Source organism: Apodemus sylvaticus, chromosome 12 (assembly GCF_947179515.1).
Source record: "Apodemus sylvaticus chromosome 12, mApoSyl1.1, whole genome shotgun sequence".
Lineage (NCBI taxonomy): Eukaryota > Metazoa > Chordata > Mammalia > Rodentia > Muridae > Apodemus > Apodemus sylvaticus.
The window spans coordinates 22,445,453-22,467,243 of record NC_067483.1 but is presented as its reverse complement, the minus strand read 5'-3'; the positions used below and the strand labels follow the sequence as shown (position 1 = coordinate 22,467,243).

The window sequence follows — 21,791 nt, the reverse complement described above, 5'->3', positions numbered from 1 at the left end:
GCATCTTCCAAGTCCTCCTTCTACATGACCTTCCTTTATCTTTTAAGTTCAGGGTCTCTTTTTTCATTACTTGCTATTTCATGCCAGTTTAAAAACATTTATTAAACATGTTGATGTAGTTTATTTGAATCATTCAGCTTTGAATGTATGTATGCCCTATAGCATTGCTATAAAATCCAATTCAGTTGTAATCTCTTTTCCTTTTGGTGTAGATATTCTCTCACTGGGAGCAAAATGTTTGATATCAATGACAATGGAACAATAATAACCACTAATGTGCTTGACAGAGAGGTCAGTGCTTGGTACAACTTGAGTGTCACAGCTACTGAAACATGTAAGTCCTCATGAACCAGTTGCAGAGTCCATAACTGTAATTAGTAAACAAATAATTTTGAAATTAGAGACTAACATGTTTAAAATTAAATAAATTGAAATTAAATAATGTGAAATAAAATTAAAAATGTATATATAACTGCTTGTATGTGAATTATCTTATTATAAGTTACTATCTGCTCTCCATATTTAAAGCTTGCTATATATTTACTGTTAACATTTGAATTTCTTTTACTTAACAATATTGGCTTATTTTTAAGACTGAATAAAACACACAGTGTAATGAAAATGATGATATTTAAATATAAAATGTTTAGTAAAGAGCAATGTGTCATTATGCTTTTTTTCATGAATGTTCCATAAACGTTAACATACATTTTCCATGTTTATCCTTAATAGCAAGTGCAATAAAATTATGTACTTTTAAAAACCATATAATTTTTAAAAGACAATTATGCTACTGTCTAGGTATTACTGGCTAAATTTTCCATTTAAAGAATGTTGCTTTAACTGTTTTCTTTTGGCTGTTGTTTTTTGTTGCTGTTTTTATTGTTTTCTTTTATTTTGTTTGGTTGTTTTGTTTTGTTTTGCTTTGTTTTTTTCCAGACAAGTTTTCTCTGTGTATCCTTGACTGTCCTGGACTTGCTGTGCAGATAAGGCTGGCTTTGATCATAACAATCTGCCTGCCTCTGCTTCCTGAGTACTGGTATTAAAAGCATGTGCCACCATCACCCATAGGTTATTTCTTTTTTAACTGTAATAGGTTATACTTTTTTGAGGTAATATTTAGAAGCTTAATATGAATTTCTGTACATTTTTAGGATGAAATATTAGAACTAGTTTTGTAAATTAGTACCAAAGCACATTTAACATGAATCATATTTCATTCTGATTATTATTTGCAATATGAAGGATTGCAAAAACATTAATTGGTTATCATTCATTTGCTGTAGACTACAGAAACAGTAATTTATTTTGAACTTCTGCTCATAGCACCTGCTTTCATACAGTAAAACTTTAATAATCAGCAGAAAACATCTCTGTGTTCCCTTGTTATTCCTTTTCTTTAGACCTAGACTCATAAAGTCTTTCTGATTATGAAAATAGATTCTTCACTCATACCAGTTTGTTATTTAGTTATTGTTCTTGAAATTGTGAATTAATCTTTTATTTGATCAAATATATTAATTAAAGCTAAAAGTAATCGATTTATGAAAATCTACAAATAATTCTTGTTAAGTTATTGACCATGAAGTAGCACAAGAGATTAAAATTCATATAGGAAATATCCTATTTTCCTTGTAATTGGTTTTATAGTTAACTGCAAAAAAAATTGTGAGTATAATGCTTGAAGCATATGCTTGCCTTACAATTCACTGCTTATAGTTACTATAGGATATTAAGAATGGGAGATGATATTTAGCTTCATTGTTCATTTATGTAAAATATATATCTAATTATATAGTGAAACAAGGCAGGTGAACTTGGTCGTAGATTTTGAATTTTCAGTCTATTTAAGTGGTAAAGTGTAGCGCAAGTACTATTTTGACTGTTTGTGGCAGACAGAAATGCCAAGCTTTTCCACATTAAAAGACATAACAATGCTTACTAGGTACTACAGTTTTTATCCATTCTGGGTTTCTGAGACTGAATTATTATATCATTCTATAAAGCTATTATAAAAATACATTAGGTCAGTTCAAAAGAGTAATTGCAATTAAAAATGAAAAGGATTTTCTGTAAAATAATGTTCAGGTACTAAAGATTGTAATTTGTCAAAGCTACAGTAATAAGTCACTTTAAAACTTTTCTCATAAATGAGGAAAATAAAATAAGTAATTCACCTTCAAACACTAGGTACATTGCAAAAGAAGTAATTAGGGACAATCTTTACAATCTGTAGACAGTGCATTTTCTTTTATATTTTTTCTTGCCATATATATGTACATGTGTGCACATATACATGTATATATTTGTGTGTATTTGAAGCCAAATTATGTTTTAGAAGAATTGTTCTTCTCTTTCTACTATTTGGGTTTCAGGGATATAAGTCAGGTAATCGAACTTAAGGGCAGGACTCTGTCTTTGGAGCAGTGTTGCTGGTCCTACTATCAATATTTCTATACTCAAAAGGCTCTAATTGTGATAATTTTTTTTTAAAAAAATGTAAGACTAATGAAAACATGCTTGGTTAAAAAAGAATGCTAGATGATTTAATTAGATACTGCTTTTAATCTAAGAAATATTGACAATCAGAGAAAATCTCTAGTCAATTCTCCTTTGGTTGCTTTCTTTTTGAATTTTAGGACTTGAGAAAGGCAAAAGTAAATTTCAGCATTATAAACTAGAATCAAAACATTAACAGACACATCTTTAATTTGTGATAAAGCCACCACCTACTCAAATGATTATCTTCAACATTTCCTTATTTGTGTAGCTTTGTTAGACAGAATAACCTTCTACTTTTTCATCTTATAATGATATTATTATGTATTCTTATCATATGCTGTGCACATAAAGAAATATTATATATGGAAATATATTTCTGTATGTGCAATGCATGAGCAATCAGGGGATTAGCAAGTCTTAATCCTCTAACAATCACCAACATTATCCCACTGAGCAACAACTTTAGGGTATTTGAAAAGAAAATGCATTCATGAACTCTACATGATTTACATGTATGTGTTCTCATGTATACAAACACACATACACACACACACACAAACTGTTTAGTCAATACCATTGAAACAATTTTTGCTTTAAATATTCCTAAAATATTCAATATAGCATAAATAATGGTGTATATGTCGTGGAAGCATAACCAAATGATGAGAGTGACTAATAAATATGGGAATCATTTCAAATTCTCAAGAAAAAATACTTGAGCCAGGGTTTAGAAAGAAGAGTTAGCAGTTGTGATTACTGGCTGGTCTTCCAAGAGATCAAGATTTTTATCTCTGCAAATACATAGCACCTCCCACCTTCTATAAATCTAGATCCAAGGGAACTTATGCCTTCTTTTGGCCTATTTAAACCAGGCATAAAAATAGTAAGCAAACTTACTTGAAGGCAAAATATACACATAAAACAAAATAAGATAAAATCATATACTTGTCATAACTCAATTGTATTTTTCACACATTTCTTTGACCTCCTACAAAGATGTTTATTAGTGTTGGTGAGGCTTAAAGTATCATATTTCATTAGTTTTCTGATATTTTTACTGGATTCTTACATAGAAATAGACAACTATCAGTGATAGCTAAAACAGTTTGATATAAACATTGTTAAATCTATACTATGTTACAGAAGTTAAAACATGTAACCTCTTAAATCTATGGTACAATCTTCAAATGACAAAAGAAGTGTAAATCACAATTATATCCAATACTAGTCTCAAATCATGTTGTCTTAATTCTACTTCATTCATAAGGGGCCTTATTAGTAAATAATATAAAAATTATTTTATTCTTTTTATTTAAATGAGCTATATGAGATGTAGTGTTAATCAAGATTTTGTAGATTTTCTTTTCTATGCTTAAAATTTAAGTGCTAAGTCATTTCAATGAATAAGACAAATATACAATGTAAGTTATTCTTGTTGCATAGCTGTTTTTAGAATAAAGAAATAATTACTAAGCATGTAAGTTTTATTCCTCATTACTCTGAAGCTGTCTTGACTTTCTAATTCATCGAAAAGGTGAGGATTAGAGAAATGATATAGACATAGTGTGATTTTATTTTAAGAGATGATCAATTAGTTTTCAAAGAACATACTTTAAATTTCATCTTAAAATGTTTTCAATTCATTAGGAAAGCATTAAAGCAGAATATGTTAATATTGAAACCATACTTTTATATCAAGTAAAGAGAAAAAGATACATAAAATTCAAACTGTATAAGGACTTGAAGACAGTTTAATTATCATAAAGGAACTGAAGAAAACCAGAAGATCCTGCTATACCACTCCTGGGCATATACCCAAAAGATTCCCCAGCATGTAATAAGGATACATGTTCCACTATGTTCATAGCAGCCCTATTTATAATTGTCAGAAGTTGGAAAGAACCCAGGTATCCCTCAACAGAAGAGTGGATGCAAAAAATGTGGTATATATACACAATGGTGTACTATTTAGCCATTAGAAACAATGAATTCATGAAATTCTTAGGCAAATGGATGGAGCTGGAGAATATCATACTAAGTGAGGTAACCCAGACTCAAAAGATCAATCATGGTGTGCACTCACTAATAAGTGGATATTAACCTAGAAAACTGGAATACCCAAAACATAATCCACACATCAAATGAGGTACAAGAACAGAGGAGTGACCCCTTGTTCTGAAAAGACTCAGTGAAGCAGTATAGAGCAAAATCAGAACAGGGAAGTGGGAAGGGTTGGGTGGGAAAACGGGGAGGGAAGGGGACTGATGGGACTTTCGGGGAGTGGGGGTCCAGAAAAGGGGAAATCATTTGAAATATAAATAAATATATCAATAAATAAAAAAAAGAATATACACAAAAAAAGAAAGAAAAAGTAAAGACCAAAGTTCATAAAATATAGCTTCATTCTTTCTATCACTATCACTGCAGGCTGAAATGAAAATTGCCTATGAGTGCAATATAGGTAAATTCTTGTGAGAATACAAAGCCAGAATGATTTTAAGGTTAGAATCTATCTCCAAAAAAATCAGATTACTCAATCACTCCATCAAACAATCATAAGTTTTAGTAAATTTGGATGTATAAATTGATGCAATTTTCACAAAATATATTGCATCAATGATATAGTTGATAATAGGAACCAAGCTATACAAATTATTATTTTTAACATATACATTATACATAGCATATATTATTCTTGACAAACAAATGCTAAAAACTAAAATACAAAAAGTGTCAAAAATTGAAATGTAAGCAATATAAACTAAATGCATTTATTCTAATTATAACAAATCTTTTAAGTATATGGATATTTCAAGATAAGTGATAATAAATGTTTTCAGGTCAGGAAGGTGAAGTCCATCCTAATCTGTTTCTGATTTTATGTGGTCATAGTTCTGAGAATCACAAACCATTTTACAAAAAGGATTCTGATATTTTCCTGTACAATTTTTATCTTTTGGCTTAAAGAGTAAAAGATAATGAATGATTTTTTTTAAAGTACCATTGGAAGAACTTTCATTACTTGCATATCATTTCAACTGACATATTTTGAGACAATTGATTAATATCATTTTAGATATTTTGTGTGTGTATATTATTTAAGTTTTCCATATCTGTGAAGAGACAAAATGACCAAGGCAACTTTTGTAAAGGACAGCATTTATTTAGGGCTGGCTTAATATTTCAGAGGTTTGGTTCATTATCATCATGGTAAGAAGCATTACAATGTCCAGCAGACAGGTTGCTGAGGGAGCTGAGAGTTCTACATCTTTATTTGAAGGCAGCCAGGAGAAGACTGGCATCCTTAGTCAACTAGAAGGAATCTCTCTTCTGTAATGCGTAGAGCCTGGGAACAGAAGGATACATATAAAACCCACACCCATAGTGACACATATAATCCAACAAGGCTACACCTTTTTTTTTTTTTTGCATAGGTATTTTTTTATTCGATATATTTTTTTATTTACATTTCAAATGATCTCCCTGTTTCAGGCCCCTCACTCTCCGAAAGTCACATAAGCCCCTTTCCCTCCCCCTGTTCTCCCATGCACCCCTTCCCACTTCCCTGTTCTGCTTTTTCTCTATACTGCTACACTGAGTCATTCCAGAACCAGTGACCACACCTCCGTTCTTCTTGTACCTCTTTTGATGTGTGGATTATGTTTTGGGTATTCCAATTTTATAGAATAATATCCACTTATTAGTGAGTGCATACCATGATTGATCTTTTGAGACTGGCTTACCTTACTTAGTATGATGTTCTCTAACTCTATCCATTTGTCTAAGAATTTCATGAATTCATTGTTTCTAATGGCTGAATAGTATTCCATTGTGTATATATACCACATTTTTTTGCATCCATTCTTCTGTTGAGAGATACCTGGGTTCTTTCCAGCTTCTGGCTATTATAAATAGGGCTGCTATAAACATAGTGGAGCATGTATCCTTATTACATGCTGGGGAATCCTCTGGGTATATGCCCAGGAGAGGTATAGAAGGATCCTCTGAAAGTGATGTGCCCAGTTTTCTGAGGAACCACCAGACTGATTTCCAGAGTGGTTGTACCAGTTTGCAACCCCACCAACAGTGGAAGAGTGTTCCTCTTTCTCCACACCCTCACCAACACCTGCTGTCTACTTAATTTTTCATCTTAGCCATTCTGACTGGTGTAAGGTGAAATCTCATAAAATTACAAAGTTTCTGTAAGGCAAAGGACACCATCAAAAGGACAAATCGTCAACCAACAAATTGGGAGAAGATCTTCACCAACCCTACATCAGATAGAGGGCTAATATCCAATATATACAAAGAATTCAAGAAGTTAGACTCCAGAAAACCAAACAACCCTATTAGAAAATGGGGGTACAGAGCTAAACAAAGAATTTTCACCTGAAGAACTTCAAATGGCTGAGAAGCATCTTAAAAAATGCTCAGCTTCATTAGTCATTAGGGAAATGCAAATCAAAACAACCCTGAGATTTCACCTTACACCAGTCAGAAGGCTACACCTCTTATTAGTGCAATTCCCTATGTACTCAAACCACTACATTCTCAAACCACTACATTTATTTACTGGATGCAATAGTCTTATTCAAACAGATAAGTCTATGGGCCCATAGCATAAAGCAAAATACATTTAGTCCAATTGCAAAACCCCCTCTAGTCTAGTATAACTTGCATAATGCTGAAAAGTCCAAAGTTCAAAATCTTTTGTGTAATGCAAGCATTCTGTTAACTGTAATTCCCTATATAATAGAAATCAAAGAGCAGATCACATAGTTCCAACATACAATGGCACAGGATATATTCTCACACCAAAGCATTATATAGAGGAAATACTGATCCAAAGCATGACCAAAAAACAAAAACAAAAACACAAAAACAAAAACAAAAACAAAATTGCTGGTCAAGTTCCAAATTCTGAGTCTCCAAGCCTAATAATAAAGTCTGCTTCAGATATCCAATGCCTTTAATCTTTGTTAACCACTGTTGGCAGATCTCACATTCAGCAGCACTTTTCTTGGACTGTTTCCTCTCCATATTAGCAGCTTTCTTAGGCAGGTATCTCAATATTCTGAGATATCCAAAATCTTGCAGAATTTAAGAAAATTCAGCTACATAGCTTCATGTTTCCAAATCTGGGATCCACACATGATCATCTGAGATCTTCTAAATGAATTGGGTCACTTATCCAATTCTGCCCTCTATATCACTCTAGGCTCTGCTGGACTCTATTGCACTGTTGCTACTTTTCTTGTTGATTATTCTATGGGACTGGCATCAACAAATTCCTATACTCTTATACTGCAACTAGCTTTGACCAACAGTCACTCATAGGATTTCTTTATATTGGCAAGCTTCAATTTTGTTGCATGAGCACTTTAGTCCTTGGCTGTCAACTATAAATGAGGCTATCCCAGTACCAATGTCTTTTCATGACCTCTAGCAGTGCCATGCCTCATCTGCTTTCCATGAGCCTTTTATGCTTTCCAAAGAGTACCACCTTGGTGATTCTTTCTATCAAGTTGACCTGCAACATGATGAACAACTGGGACTATCTCAGAACACGGCTTCTTTGTGCTCTCAGAAAATATTCCCCAGACTTTCATTACAGTGATGAAAATCTCCCCTTAGTCACCACTAATTTTTTAGATCCAGATATACTGTCAATTTTTCCAATAAACACTTCAATTCTTGACATTAAAGTCAGAGCCACTTGGCTGAAGCTACCAAGTCCTGCTGTTTGCTGGAGCTGGAACATGACCCTCATTTTTCTATTATATTATTACTAGCTTTCTCTTTTCTAGCTCCTTCATAGCCTAAGCTTGGCTGTCCTGGAACTTGCTCTATAAATTGACCTTGAACTCAGAGATCCCTATAACTGTATATCCTGAATGCTGGGCTTAAAGGATTGTGTAATATCAATGCCTAGATATAAGCCTTAAACTATAGAATTTAATCAAGTTGAAACAAGAATATCCATCATACTTGGTGACTCAATTAAATTTTTTCCATATATGTATAGATGTAGGAAACTTCTATAGCACTGAGTTATATTATGGTGTTAAAAAAAAACAACCTTAATTTGTTAACTTGTTTCAATGGATGCTAATTGACCCAAAGACCTACTACTGGGAAAATGGATAATTAGAAGGGATAGAGCACTAAGAACTAAGAGAGAGAACTCTATCAAACTCCTTTTTCCCTCAGAAATATTGTGTGTAAAAGGAAGTAAAACAATTTAAGAGCCAAAAGTGATATATGGTTTCAAAAAATCAGTGTCTTCCAGACACAACAGGACTGATGCACATTTGCACTCACAGAAAATATAAGAGCTGGAATAGTTCCTGCATAGGTTTAAACCAAACAAAGCCCCAACATTTGGAAGGAGAGGCATATATAAAGTCTTAGCTCTAACAAAGAAGCTATTAGAGATTGATGGCTGCAGGAAGGACAAACAAGAAAGAAAGAAAAAAGATCATAATGAGTTATCATGGGGTACATCAGCCATACTCAAGTTCAGGCACTGGTCCCAAGAATCTTTAAGCAATACTAATGCATGTAACTTTTGCTACCAAGCCTAAGTGCTGGAAACCAGCTTCACTACCAACCCCTATCTAGCTTCCCTTGAATCTATGCATATAAAACACATACACATGTTGCTGAACAGCAACTTGCCTTTTTGGCACAAGTGCTAGGTGCTAATTATCTCCTACTTGGAGAAGTGTGACCTTAATAATACAACAGTACTGTTAGCTCCATACCTCTCAACTTTCCCTCAAATTTAGTTGCTCAGATACCTGTAATCCCAATTCAATATCTCCAACTACCCACCTGCAAAATCAGCCTATTGCTGTTCCAACTGAGATCTCAGAATGCTGGGTAACTTGCCTTTCTCTGAATCATGGTGAAATCTCTCTTCTGCTTCTGTCTCTCACCTGCAGGAACCAGGAAGTCCTGTCTATTCCTTCCATCCAGCAATAGGCCCATTGCTTCTTTACTGATAGATCAAGAACCAATTGGGGAACAGAACCTTAGCATTAGAACCATGCCTACACAACACAAAACAAACTTTATTTTGTATATGTATTTGGGGGATTATTTTTAATAAATTTTGTCATGTATCTGTGCTATTTGTTTGATTTGTTTGCTTTGGGTATTGATTATATATTTTTGAAAGGTTTAGAAAGAACATAAACTTGGGTTGGTAGGGAAGTGGGTAAATCTGCTAGCAGTTGGGAAGAGGAAGTAAAAAGATTAAAATTATTGCATGCTTTGTTTAATATAATAAAATAATTATAAGATAAAAGAAAACCTGTCAAGTAGAATTGGACAAAATCCAAGAAGAGACAAAATGAAAAAGAAAAGGCACAAGAATCAGAGACCTACAATTTTCACATTCAGGAATCCCATAAGAACTGTACTGGAAATTATAATTTATATGCAGAGAACCTGGTACAGATACATTCAGGCTTGCAGATGATGCCACAGTCTGTTGAGTTCATATGAGATTTTTCATTTTGATTTAGAGGTTATTGGATTCTTAGTGTCCTTGATTCTCCATAGACTTTATACTCATTAAATCTCCTCTTTCAAGGGGATATCTGAGCTTTGACGGGAGAGATTTGATGAAGACATTTCACATAGAGCTGAGGTCTATTATTACTCTTTGAATAATGTATAGCCCTGGATCTCTATATTTGCTTTCATAGGACATAGAAAATGAATGAATAGATGAATGAATGAACAAATGAGTGAAAACTTAGCCATTAGACCAAAGAATAAGATTTGTCACTTAAACCTGATAGAAGTATATCAATTTTCTCCAATAGAATGACCCAGGGAATACCAACTACTCAAAGGACAGATCTCTTGTTCAATAGTAGTTGAACAATATATTTCATCATGGACTACAAAGTTTTGATGTGTGTGTGTGTGTGTGTGTGTGTGTGTGTGTGTGTGTGCATGTTTACTTTTGTCAGAGGTTGGCTGCTTTCTTTTGCTGCTATTGTGTTTATTTTGTTTTTCTTTTTAGTGTAGTCTTATTCCTTTTTTTTTTTTTTTAGTGGAGTCAATTGTGGTATTGTTTTTTTTTTCTAAAATTAACAAAAAATAAAAAATGAGGAAATAAGGAAATGAATAAAAAAATAAACCCAGAAAATGTGTCAGGTACTTTTTTCTTTTCAGCATTTTTTCAGCATAATTCTTTTTCTCAATAATTAAAGTATTCAGTATCCAATGACTATAGTGCAGTTTCTGTTCTTTAGGAACCATGAATCTTTGCAGTAGGGAGATGTTAAGCTAATCCTAACATTTGCCAAAACAACAACAACAACAGCATCAACAAACACCAACCAAAAATCCCTACGATTTTGGGCCAAATTTAAAGCTAATTTAAATTATAAATACTGACCAAGAGATAAACTTTGTTCAGGATAATTTTCCGGAATTCTCAGGCTGGAACTGCTATGCCATGTGTTGCAGGGGCTTATAAGGAAAAACCTATAGGCATCCATATTTTCCCAGGAAGCTTTGTTGTTTCCTAGAACTACAATTCTAAGCATTCCTGGAAGTTACCTTGTTCCTGGGCAAGAGAGGTTGACAGGTTAATTTGAGGGCATTACAGTTGCTGAAGCCAGCTATAATAGGACAGAGCAATAACTGTTGACACAGTTAAGGTGAATTGATTTCATTCACATCTTTGAATATAAAGTAAATAAAGAATCCTGGAGATATATGTCACATATTCAGGAAAGTGGAGAGATAAGAGGGGCATAAGTACCTTTTCCATAAAACTTTCAGTGATCTCTCCAGCTATATATAGTTATCAATCACACTTGACAAATGTAATATGTCTAGATCTATGCTTCTGCTTACCCATCCTCTGTCTCAGTGTGGCAGTTCAGGACTCTAAGAGCAAGTGCACAGAGGTGGGAAATAAAAAGCATGTCTTACATTCTTACGTACTTTTTTGTAAAAGAAAGGCAAAATCTCAGAAAAGAATGCTGTTTAGGAACCTTGAGATATTTACCTAGCTAAATGTCAACATACTAGTGGTATTTTTAAAGTGACATCAATCTTAAATATAATACCAGTGATTGGTGGAAAGTGTATTTGAAATTATGTGTATATATATATATATATATATATGTGTGTATATATATGTGTGTGTGTGTGTGTGTGTGTGTGTGTGTGTAGGTATAGGTATATGTATACATATATACACACACATACATACACACATACATACATACATACACACATACATACATACATATATACATACATGCATACATACATACATACATACATACATACTGGCTCTGGTAATTTCCAACTTTCTTAAGTTACACATGACTAAACTTATTTCTTTCATTATGGTGCATGTGTGTGTGTGTGTGTATGTGTGTGTGTGAAATGTTAGGAAAATACTTATATTTTGAAGTCCAAAAATAAACATGCATATTATTGAAGACAATAAGTATTTTGCTATATGCTTAACTAGAAAATTAAGGCTTTCAGAATTTATTTATATTTACTTTTACAAATCACATTACAAACATATATTGTGTTTTTACTTTGCAGAGTTACACAATGAGTATATATAAAACCTCAAATAGAAAAAGCAGAAAGCACCAATATACACTTAGAAATGCCCAAAGATTATGCTCTAGTTGTAAAATGGTAATGCTATTTTATTGGTGAGCTAAGATCTGTCCTCCTTTCCACCAGGCATCATCTAGTCATCCAGTAGTAGGTGGTGAAGAAGCTAAGGCAGCATTAGTAGATCATCAGGGCATTTCATGATCTGCTTTACTAATCTGCATATTCTGAATGTCTTTATGTAATTTTTAATGATAAAACCTGCACAAAATTTCCCTTCTCAAACATGAAACTGGCAACACAGAAGGAAGGGCCTTATCTAAGGTCTCATTTCTGGGATTCTGACATAGTAACCCCAGGCTATGACTCAGTTGTGTGGCTGGCTACCTCCTTATCATGGGCAGAGTTGGTGTTAGCATTCTGTCTAAACTCCACGCCACAGTTACCTGGCAACAGCCCGCTGTGCTCCACCCCACAATTACTTGGCAACAGCAAGGTAGACCTGACCCACTATAAAAGAGACTGCTTGCCCCCCTCTAGCTCTCTTGGTCTCTTGTTCCTCCCTTACTCTTTCCAGGCTTCCCTTCCTTCCTCTCCCCATTCTCTATGGACTCTACTCCTGTACTTCTCTACTCACTCTCTCTGCCTTTTTCTGCCTCGACGACCCTCTTAACTCCCATTCTCATGCCCTGAATAAACTCTATTCTATACTATATCATTGTGTGGGATGTCTTGACATAGGCTCACTGAGACACCCCCTTCCTGCATACCCCCCCGACACTGCCATAGAACATACCACCCTCTTTTAATCTTTTATAAACACATCAGTTGGCCTTAGTAGCCCAGGTTGCCTGTCCATGTGTCCCCTGTTCTTTGTTCACTCTTATGCCCTCCAACTTATATAACATGAATCTCAGAGATGTTCAAGTAGACTCTCCCAATTAAGCTTGTAACGGTTTCTCTGCATATCCCTAGGTTTAAGCCTTCTGGAAAATGCTTTATCCTTTCTTATTTACCTTTACCTGAATATCTCTTTCATTGCTGGCTCCAGAACAAGAGTGAATCATATAGAGGCTACTTACCCAGAAATTCAGGTTGAAAGGGTCTCATATTGCCAAACTCAATTAGGACAAGAACTTTTTTTTAAGCCTGAAACTATGTACATTGCTTAGTAATCAATGTTTACCACATGTATTGGCCAATGTTGTTTTAACTTGAGACATGCTAGTGTCACCATGGAAAAAGAGAACTCAATTCAGAAAGTGTTCAAGCAGATTGTTCAGTGGACAAGTTTGTGGTACATTTTCTTAATGGATTACTAATGTGGGAGGGCTCAGATAATAGTGGGTGGTGCCACCTCTGGCCTGGTGGTTCTTAGTGACACAAGAAAGCATGCTTTACGTTTAACGAAGAGCAAGGTAGCAACCAGTACAACCATTGCCTGTATCAGTTCTAACCTCCATGTCATAGTCCTGTTTGAATTCCTGCCTTAATTGCATTTGATGATGAAATGTCTTATATAAGTTCATCCACAACTCTTTGCCATCAAATAGTTAGAAATAAAATAAAAGTAACAGTGTATTTTGAAATACACAGCGATCTTTAAAGATCATTGTTTAATGCTTTGTATTTTATAATTTAAATGACTCATTTTTAATTATTTCTGTTTTTGTATGCTTGTTCTGTATTGTTTATTCCTTTACATTTTATAATCTATGATTTAATTTTAGTATTCCATAATATGATTGCTATGACATTATAAAAGATTTGAGTTATGCTAGGATCTTTCTCAGGTAGTTTGCATATATAAGTGTTCTCATAGTACAAGTCTGAAAATTTGAAACACTGGCAAATTATTAATTCCTGTTCCCATTGTAATACATTGGACTACTACAAAGACTTCCAGTAGCTCATAAATGTTAGTAAGATTGTAAGTTAGTAAGTAACAAGCCTCTAATTCAATTTATTGTTTGACTTTTAATAAACATGTAATTAATTGCATTCTATATCTTTAATTTCCAGACAATATACAACAGATCTCTTCAGCTCATGTTTTTGTACAAGTTTTTAATATTAACGACAATGCTCCTGAGTTCTCGCAATTCTATGAGACTTATGTTTGTGAAAATGCTGAATCTGGTGAGGTAAGAAGAGATCATAATAGATCACCAAACTCTGAGCAACAGAGCATTTCATATGTTATATTATCTAAAAATAATATATAATAAATGCCAACAAAGGATACCATATTATATATTACAAAAAATAAACAATTTCAGCTATAAATCATTTTATATATGCATATGCTCTCTCTCTCTCTCTCTCTCTCTCTATATATATATATATATATATATATATATATATATATATATATATATATATACTCTACCATGATATTTTACTTCATCAAAACTTAAGTCTTTGTTATGAACAAAGCAATCTAGCAAGAGGCAGAAATAACTGATTGATAAAACATATAAAAATATACTTCCACAGATTTTTTTTCATTTCCAAGGTACTAATGACTCATTCTATTAAGTTAAAATATATTTAAGGATTCTAACATAATGATGTAATAAATAATAAAATATAGCAATATATAGATTGCATGTGAAACAGGTTTATAAAGATGAAGATTTTCAATTATAAATATATTATGTATGTACAAAACATATATTATAAACACATATATTAGATATATAATATATATTATATATCTGATATATAACATAACAATATAATATACAATTATATGTAAGTATATCCGGTATACTAGAATATAAGATATAAACAATAAGTATGCATATTTCAATACATATAACTACATGAGATAGTTTGACACAGTTGTAACATTTCCATTCATACTATATGAAAGACTAACAGGGACACACATCTGGCCTTCCCTTCCAGAATTTCATCTCTCAGGTGAACACACAACTGAATATATGTGATAGATATAGAGGAGTCGAGGCAGTTGTAGTGGTGTGGCACTTTTGTAATTTTAAATATTTTAGGGCAATCCTAACACTTGAAATCTGAGTCCAGTGAATGTGTGTAACAGATCAGAGGGTAAGGACTAAACTTAGGATTAATGTAGTGTATGATATATTATTTTAAAAAAATAAGATGAAATTCTAAACATCACTGACTCCTGAGCAGTAATATGAAGATGTAGTAAGAGACAATTAGTTAATTGGAAGTTCTGCCCTAGAAACTCTCAGCTAATTCATTGATACCTGTTAGATGAAGAAAATCATATAGAAATAACTATATAGTCAAGGAAAGAAACTTGTATGTTTGACCAGATGCAAAAAATACAAAGCAGAGAAACATATTTACTGATCTCATGTTTAAAGTTTAATGCAGGATTATGAATTTCTATGACTGTTATAATATGTAATTATAAATCTTTGTTCTGGTGATAGTAAATATTAATATTTTTGAATATTGAACAAGAATCCTTTCTAATAGCAGTACAACAAGAAAAAGTTTAAGCATATCATACAATATTTTCAAAAGCAGTGAGTAATTGGGAATAAAAGGGGGCAATTAGCTACTGAAAAATCAAATCAGGGTGTACATAATATATTTAGGGAAACTCCCACTAGGATGAGACTATTCTAATAAAGTCATGATGCAGAAAGAGAAAGGAGAGTATTGAACTCTACTTTAATCCAGGGGACTGGAAAAGTAAGTAGTCTTAGACTGACACTGACAGAAGGTAGAATAGGTGGGAAACTGTTACAGAGGAGGACCCACATGTGGGGGACAGTACCAACACCTAATAGAATCTGGAGTACATCCTAGACATACAGCACAGTTCAAGCCACTTTGTGAGTTTAATGCCCACATTTTTTCCTTCTTGGAATAAGCTCTGAAATCAATAGGGGGTTTAGAAAAGAATAATGGAAATATTTTGTATTGTTGTCTGAACCTGCACTTAAATATTGATGTGTCAAAGAAGAGTTCTACAGCAAGTCATACCCTCTACTTATCAGCATATGAGGGAAGGGTGGAAGAGATGTTTGAATAGGAAGATATTGAAGTAGGTAATGGAAGCAATAGGTTTCTTGAAACAATTTGAGAAGAGATTTTGGTAAAGCATTGTAATCATGGTGCAGCAAGAATGTGTGCATTAAAAATGACTTCAAAGTGTTCATCCAGTGCATGTCAAGACAAGAACTGTGTCTTGCCTGGTTAAAGACATTCATGAGAGAAGAAAGGTAAAGAAATAAAAATTTTAGCTGTGAAATTTTAAATTGTTGTGTAATTTTAAATTAAAATTTTAAATTGTGTTGATATCCTGGATGTAAAGAGAAAAGTCAATGGTGGACATGATAAAGTTAAATATATCAGGCATCTGTGAGATATTAAAAACTATGTGGTCTTGAAATTAAGACAGGGATAAACAGATGTAAAAACATTAGGGATACAGAGTGTGGTAACTCAGAAACCAAATAAAGTATTAGGTGGTAGAGAAGGAATATTTTTTGTTAATTTCCTTCTCATAGGTTAGGAGAAACTAAAGTTTCTACTGAATTTAACAATGAATATTTTGCAAATCTTAAATATTCATAGCTAACACAATATACTATAGAAATATCAGATTCTATATTTAATAAAGAATAATGTGTAAGAAAGAAACAAAAAATATAGGGCTGGCTATATTTTGCAGCAGTTAAAAATGGTTAATAAATCTATAATTCAAGTTAAGTCACAAACATGTGAACTATGAGTATGTTTGTGTATACTTATCTAAATATGTACCTCCAGATGTGTGCCATGGCACATGCATATTCCTACCACACAGCAGATATATATTCCTGTTACCAACATGAGTGCCAAAACTTGTGCTGACATGGACATCAACAATAGGCATTCTGATATGGACAGAGGAAATTATATAAGAACTTGACCCTGCAAAAAGAACTACAGACTACAAAGAAACACTTGAGAGTGCAGGGAAACAGTTATTCTCAGGGAAGAGCAAGAGCACCAGTCTGCTACCTGATTCTTTAGATGACTCTGAAATCACAAAAGTAACATTATGTAGACTGAGGGAATTGTACATACATATTTCTGAACATATAAACACACACACATACATATGTAAATACTAAGCATTATTGAACAGAGGCCATAAATTTGACATTATATGGCAGGAAGGAAAGCAAAAGAGAAAGTTATGCAATATAAAAAGATAAAGAAATAATTTTAAAAACTTAAGAAGCAAACAGATGAGAAAAAAGGATTTGCAATTTTAATTAACAGTGGAAAGGATTCCTAGATTCTCCATTTTTCTGTAGTGGAGAAATCCCAACAGGTACTGCAACTGGGGACTTAATGAATCCTTAAACATTAGTTAGGGTACCATGGGTCCTGGGAAGAAAGGTACTAACATTTTATGTTTATATTTCAAAGGAATTAATGTGTTCCAGGTACTTGTGAAAGACAGCCCATGTTTGTTAAATGTATGGGAGTATGGGAGACATATCAACATTGCAAAAATGCAATTTACATTTTTCAATTTAATTTAAAAAGGTGAAAGAAAATGGTTTCTCTTAGTAAAGCAATGTCCATTACCTTTGCCAAAAGATAGTTTCCTTAATGTAAAGAGCATTGTGGAGTCATCTATGCTCTGTGATTTAGTGTTCAGAAGGGGGCCACTGTCCTTCCTTTGTTGATGTCTGCTGGCTTTGATCCTTTTCTCTCAGCAACTGGCCAATTTGGCATGTATCTTTGACTGAACCTTCTTACTTGTGAAAACTACCCTCCTTAACCCCTGCTGCTGCCTTATAATTCTATGTTGAGCTCCATTATTGCACCTGCTAGCTTTTTGTCACCCAAACCTAAAAGATCTTGTGCTTTTGTTTATTTGGGTGTTTTGACATTGCTGTTTTGTTTTGTTTCTTTTCTCTGCCTCATCCAGGCAGCTTCTTGGATTTTCACCTTATAGGCTCCATAATTTCTCTTTTAAATTTTAGGAGCAGTGTACTTGGTCTTCACTCTGAGCTTGTTTGTAACTTATTTCACTAATAAGACCAAACAAGACTAAGAACTCCCAAAAGTTTGAGAGTCCAGATCTGTAGTTTTAGTTTGTTTGTTTTATACTCATAATGGCAATAAAAAGAAACCCACCATGAGATTATTTCACAATGTTTAGAGTAGTCAGAAGATAAGTCTCAATATCAGGAGAAAATGTTAAAGACTCAGACTTTAATAATATTCATCATGTAATATTCATTATGTAAGTAATATTCATCATGTAAGCAAGTTTTGACAATGAGCTCTCAGGATATAAGAGTTGTCTTCATTACTGTTCTATTGCTGAGAGTAAATGCATACATATGAGTTTAATAAAACTTTTCTATCATATATCTAAATAATTATGATTTAATCTGAAACAAATTATATAGAAAATATAACTCAGCATGGACATATTATATACCAATCATTTTGGTTTCATTGTACTCTTCATATGTGTTTAGAAATAACTGTTCTTTGAACTATAACTTAGATCTCTCAACTAAAAATCAAGGAACATTTCATATAAAACACTGTTAAGGCATTTTGATTATAGAAAATAGAAAACAATTTATTTAAATTTTCATAATTAATCATAGTCTGAATGTGTGATCATGACTAGAATATCATTTTTCTGAATATAATAACATGTACATGTCCTCATATTTTTATGTTTATTAATAAGAATTAATTGAGAATCAATATGCTTACATCTGAATTTCTATACAGTTTTATGATCTGACATACATAATGACACTTATTTGATTGGTAAGACTTTGCCGATCATCTTTGTGGGTCAAAGGCAATTAATTATACATTGCCTGTAAGCTTTAAATACATCCTTTCTGAAAATCAATTACAAAGCTCGTTACTTTAGGAAGTAAGCTAATAACTCTTCAAAACTATATATATATAAAAGAAGTCTATATCATCATGACTGCATCTGTAAATTATAATGAATGGCAATCAGATGAAGACTAAGAAGGAAGAAGTATGTAAGAAAGATATATAGGTGTGTCTTATCTTTAATAATGTTGTTAAGAAAATTAAGTCAAGCTGGGCAGTAGTAGCACACGCCTTTAATCCTAGCACTTGGGAGGCAGAGGCAGGTGGATCTCTGAGTTCGAGGCCAGCCTGGTCTACAGAGTGAGTTCCAGGACAGCCAGGGCTACACAGAGAAACCCTGTCTCAAAAAAACAAAAAGAAAAAAAAGAAAAGAAAATTAAGTAAAAGTATAAGTAACAATAGCATTGCTCAATTTACAATTCTAAATAATAGCAATTGGCTTTCTTTATATTTTTCTAGATAATTCAGATCATCAGTGCAATCGATAGAGATGAGTCCATAGAAGATCACCATTTTTACTTTAATCATTCTGTGGAAGACACAAACAACTCAAGTTTTATGCTAACAGACAATCAAGGTAACGAATCTTTAAGGGTATTTGATGCAATCAATGATTTTTTATTCCAATGGGTTTCTCTAACATTATTTATCATTCTTGCAATACTGAGAAACAAAACAGTACTTGGCTTAAATGAGAAAATGATATCAAAATGAACTTGAAAGACACCAGTTGTATTATTCCTTATACTTCTTCAAATTAGAAAAGCAGAGTTGAGGGAGCTAGAGATGTAAGTACTGTGCCTCTTTATGTAAGGCTATGCATTTGTTCTATTACACCTAAATTTAAAATAGGAATCTACAGTAGATTATGAGATACTAGACAGTCTGAAAAGCTCTCAAATATTTCTATGGTTGTGACATCACCTTTCTTCCCATAATTGTCAGAGTCAATTATCAAACTAAAGTTAATTTTCAAAGTAAAAATGAAGAAGTAATGGCATATATGTAAGTTACAATGAAATTAGCATGACTTAATTATGATTATGTTATATAAACATAATATTAAATATCTTTCTTACCTCAAAACACAAAAGTTGTTTATTAATTGGAAAAATAAGTACTCTAATGTTAGTATTTTGCTTGGGAAAGCAATTTTCCTGCTTCTTTTGAGTAAGACTGATAATTTTATTTTGCTTTTTTATTTTATTGGATATATTCTTTATTGACATTTCAAATGTTTTACCCTTTCCTGGATCCCCCCTCCCTGAAAGTCCAATAAGCTCTCTCCCCTCCCCCGGTTCCCCAATTAATCCCCTTCAGCCTCCTTGTCCTGGTACTCCCCTACACGTCTGCATCAAGCCTTCCCAGGACCAGGAGCCTCTCCTTCCTTCTTCTTGGGCATCATTTGATAAGTGAATTGTGTCTTGGGTACTGAGCTTCTGGACTAATATCCACTTATCAGTGACTGCATTCCATGTATATTCTTTTGTGATTGGGTTACTTCATGAAGAATATTTTCCAGTTCCACCCATTTGCCTAAGAATTTCATGAATTCATTGTTTTTAATAGTTGAGTAGTATCACACAGTGTAAATATACCACATTTTCTGTATCCATTCCTCTATTGAGAGATACCTAGGTTCTTTCCAGCTTCTGGATACTATAAATAGGGTTACTATGAACAAAGTGGAACATGTGTTCTTATTACATAATGGGAAATATTTTGGGTATATATCCAGGAGTGGTATAATGAGGTCCTCCAGTGGTATCATGCCCAGTTTTCTGAGGAACTGTCAGACTGATTTCCAGAGTGGTTGTACCAGCTTGCAATCCCACCAGCAGTGGAGGAGTGTTGCTCTTTCTCCACATCCTCACCAGCATCTGCTGTCTCCAGGGTTTTTAATCTTAGTTATTCTGACTGGTGTGAGGTGAAATCTCAGGGTTATTTTGATTTGCATTTTCCTGATATCTAAGGATGTTAAACATTTGTTGTTGATCATATGCCTCAGGCGAAAATTCTTTGTGTAGCTCTGTACCCCATTTTTTAATAAGGTTATTTGGCTCTCTGGAGTCTAACTTCTTGAGTTCTTTGTATATATTGGATATTAGCCCTCTGTCATATGTAGGGTTGGTAAAGACCTTTTGCCAATTTGCTGGTTGCCATTTTTTCTATTAACAGTGGTCTTTGCCTTACAGAAACTTTGTCATTTTATGAAGTCATATTTGTCAATTCTTGATCTTACAGCATAAGTTATTGGTGTTCTGTTCAGGAAAATTTTCCATGTGCCCATGTGCTCTAGGTTCTTCCCCAGTTCCTTTTCTATTATTTTCAGTGTGTCTGGTTTAATGTGGAGGTCCTTGATCCACTTGGAGTTGAGCTTAGTACAAGGAGATAAGAATGGATCAATTCACATTCTTCTGTATGGTGACTGCCAATTGAACCAGCACCATTTGTTGAAAAGGCTATCATTTTCCCACTGGATGTTTTCAGCTCCTTTGTCAAAGATCAAGTGCCTATAGGTGTGTGGGTTCCTTTCTGGGTCTTCAATTTTATTCCAATTATCTACCTGCTTGTCACTGTACCAATATCATGCAGTTTTTAACACTATTGCTCTGTGGTACTGCTTGAGGTCAGGGATACTGATTCCCCCAGAAGTTATTTTACTATTGAGAATAGTTTTAGATATCCTGGGTGTTTTGTTATCCCAAATGAATTTGAAAATTGCTCTTTCTAATTCTATGAGGAATTGAGTTGGGATTTTGTTGAGAATTGCATTGAATCTGAATATTTCTTTTGGCAAGATGGCCATTTTTACT

The 21,791-nt window shown here is 33.4% G+C and overlaps 1 protein-coding gene across 1 annotated transcript in view; it reads left to right on the top strand.

Moving 5' to 3' along the window:
- The window catches only part of Cdh19 (cadherin 19), a 119,951-nt gene that overhangs the window by 87,643 nt on the left and 10,517 nt on the right, over window positions 1-21,791 (top strand). The window contains exons 8-10 of the mRNA XM_052201029.1: window positions 213-334; window positions 14,128-14,249; window positions 19,435-19,552. Of these exons, the coding sequence (XP_052056989.1) occupies window positions 213-334; window positions 14,128-14,249; window positions 19,435-19,552 (362 nt within the window). The remainder of the gene's footprint in view (window positions 1-212; window positions 335-14,127; window positions 14,250-19,434; window positions 19,553-21,791) is intronic.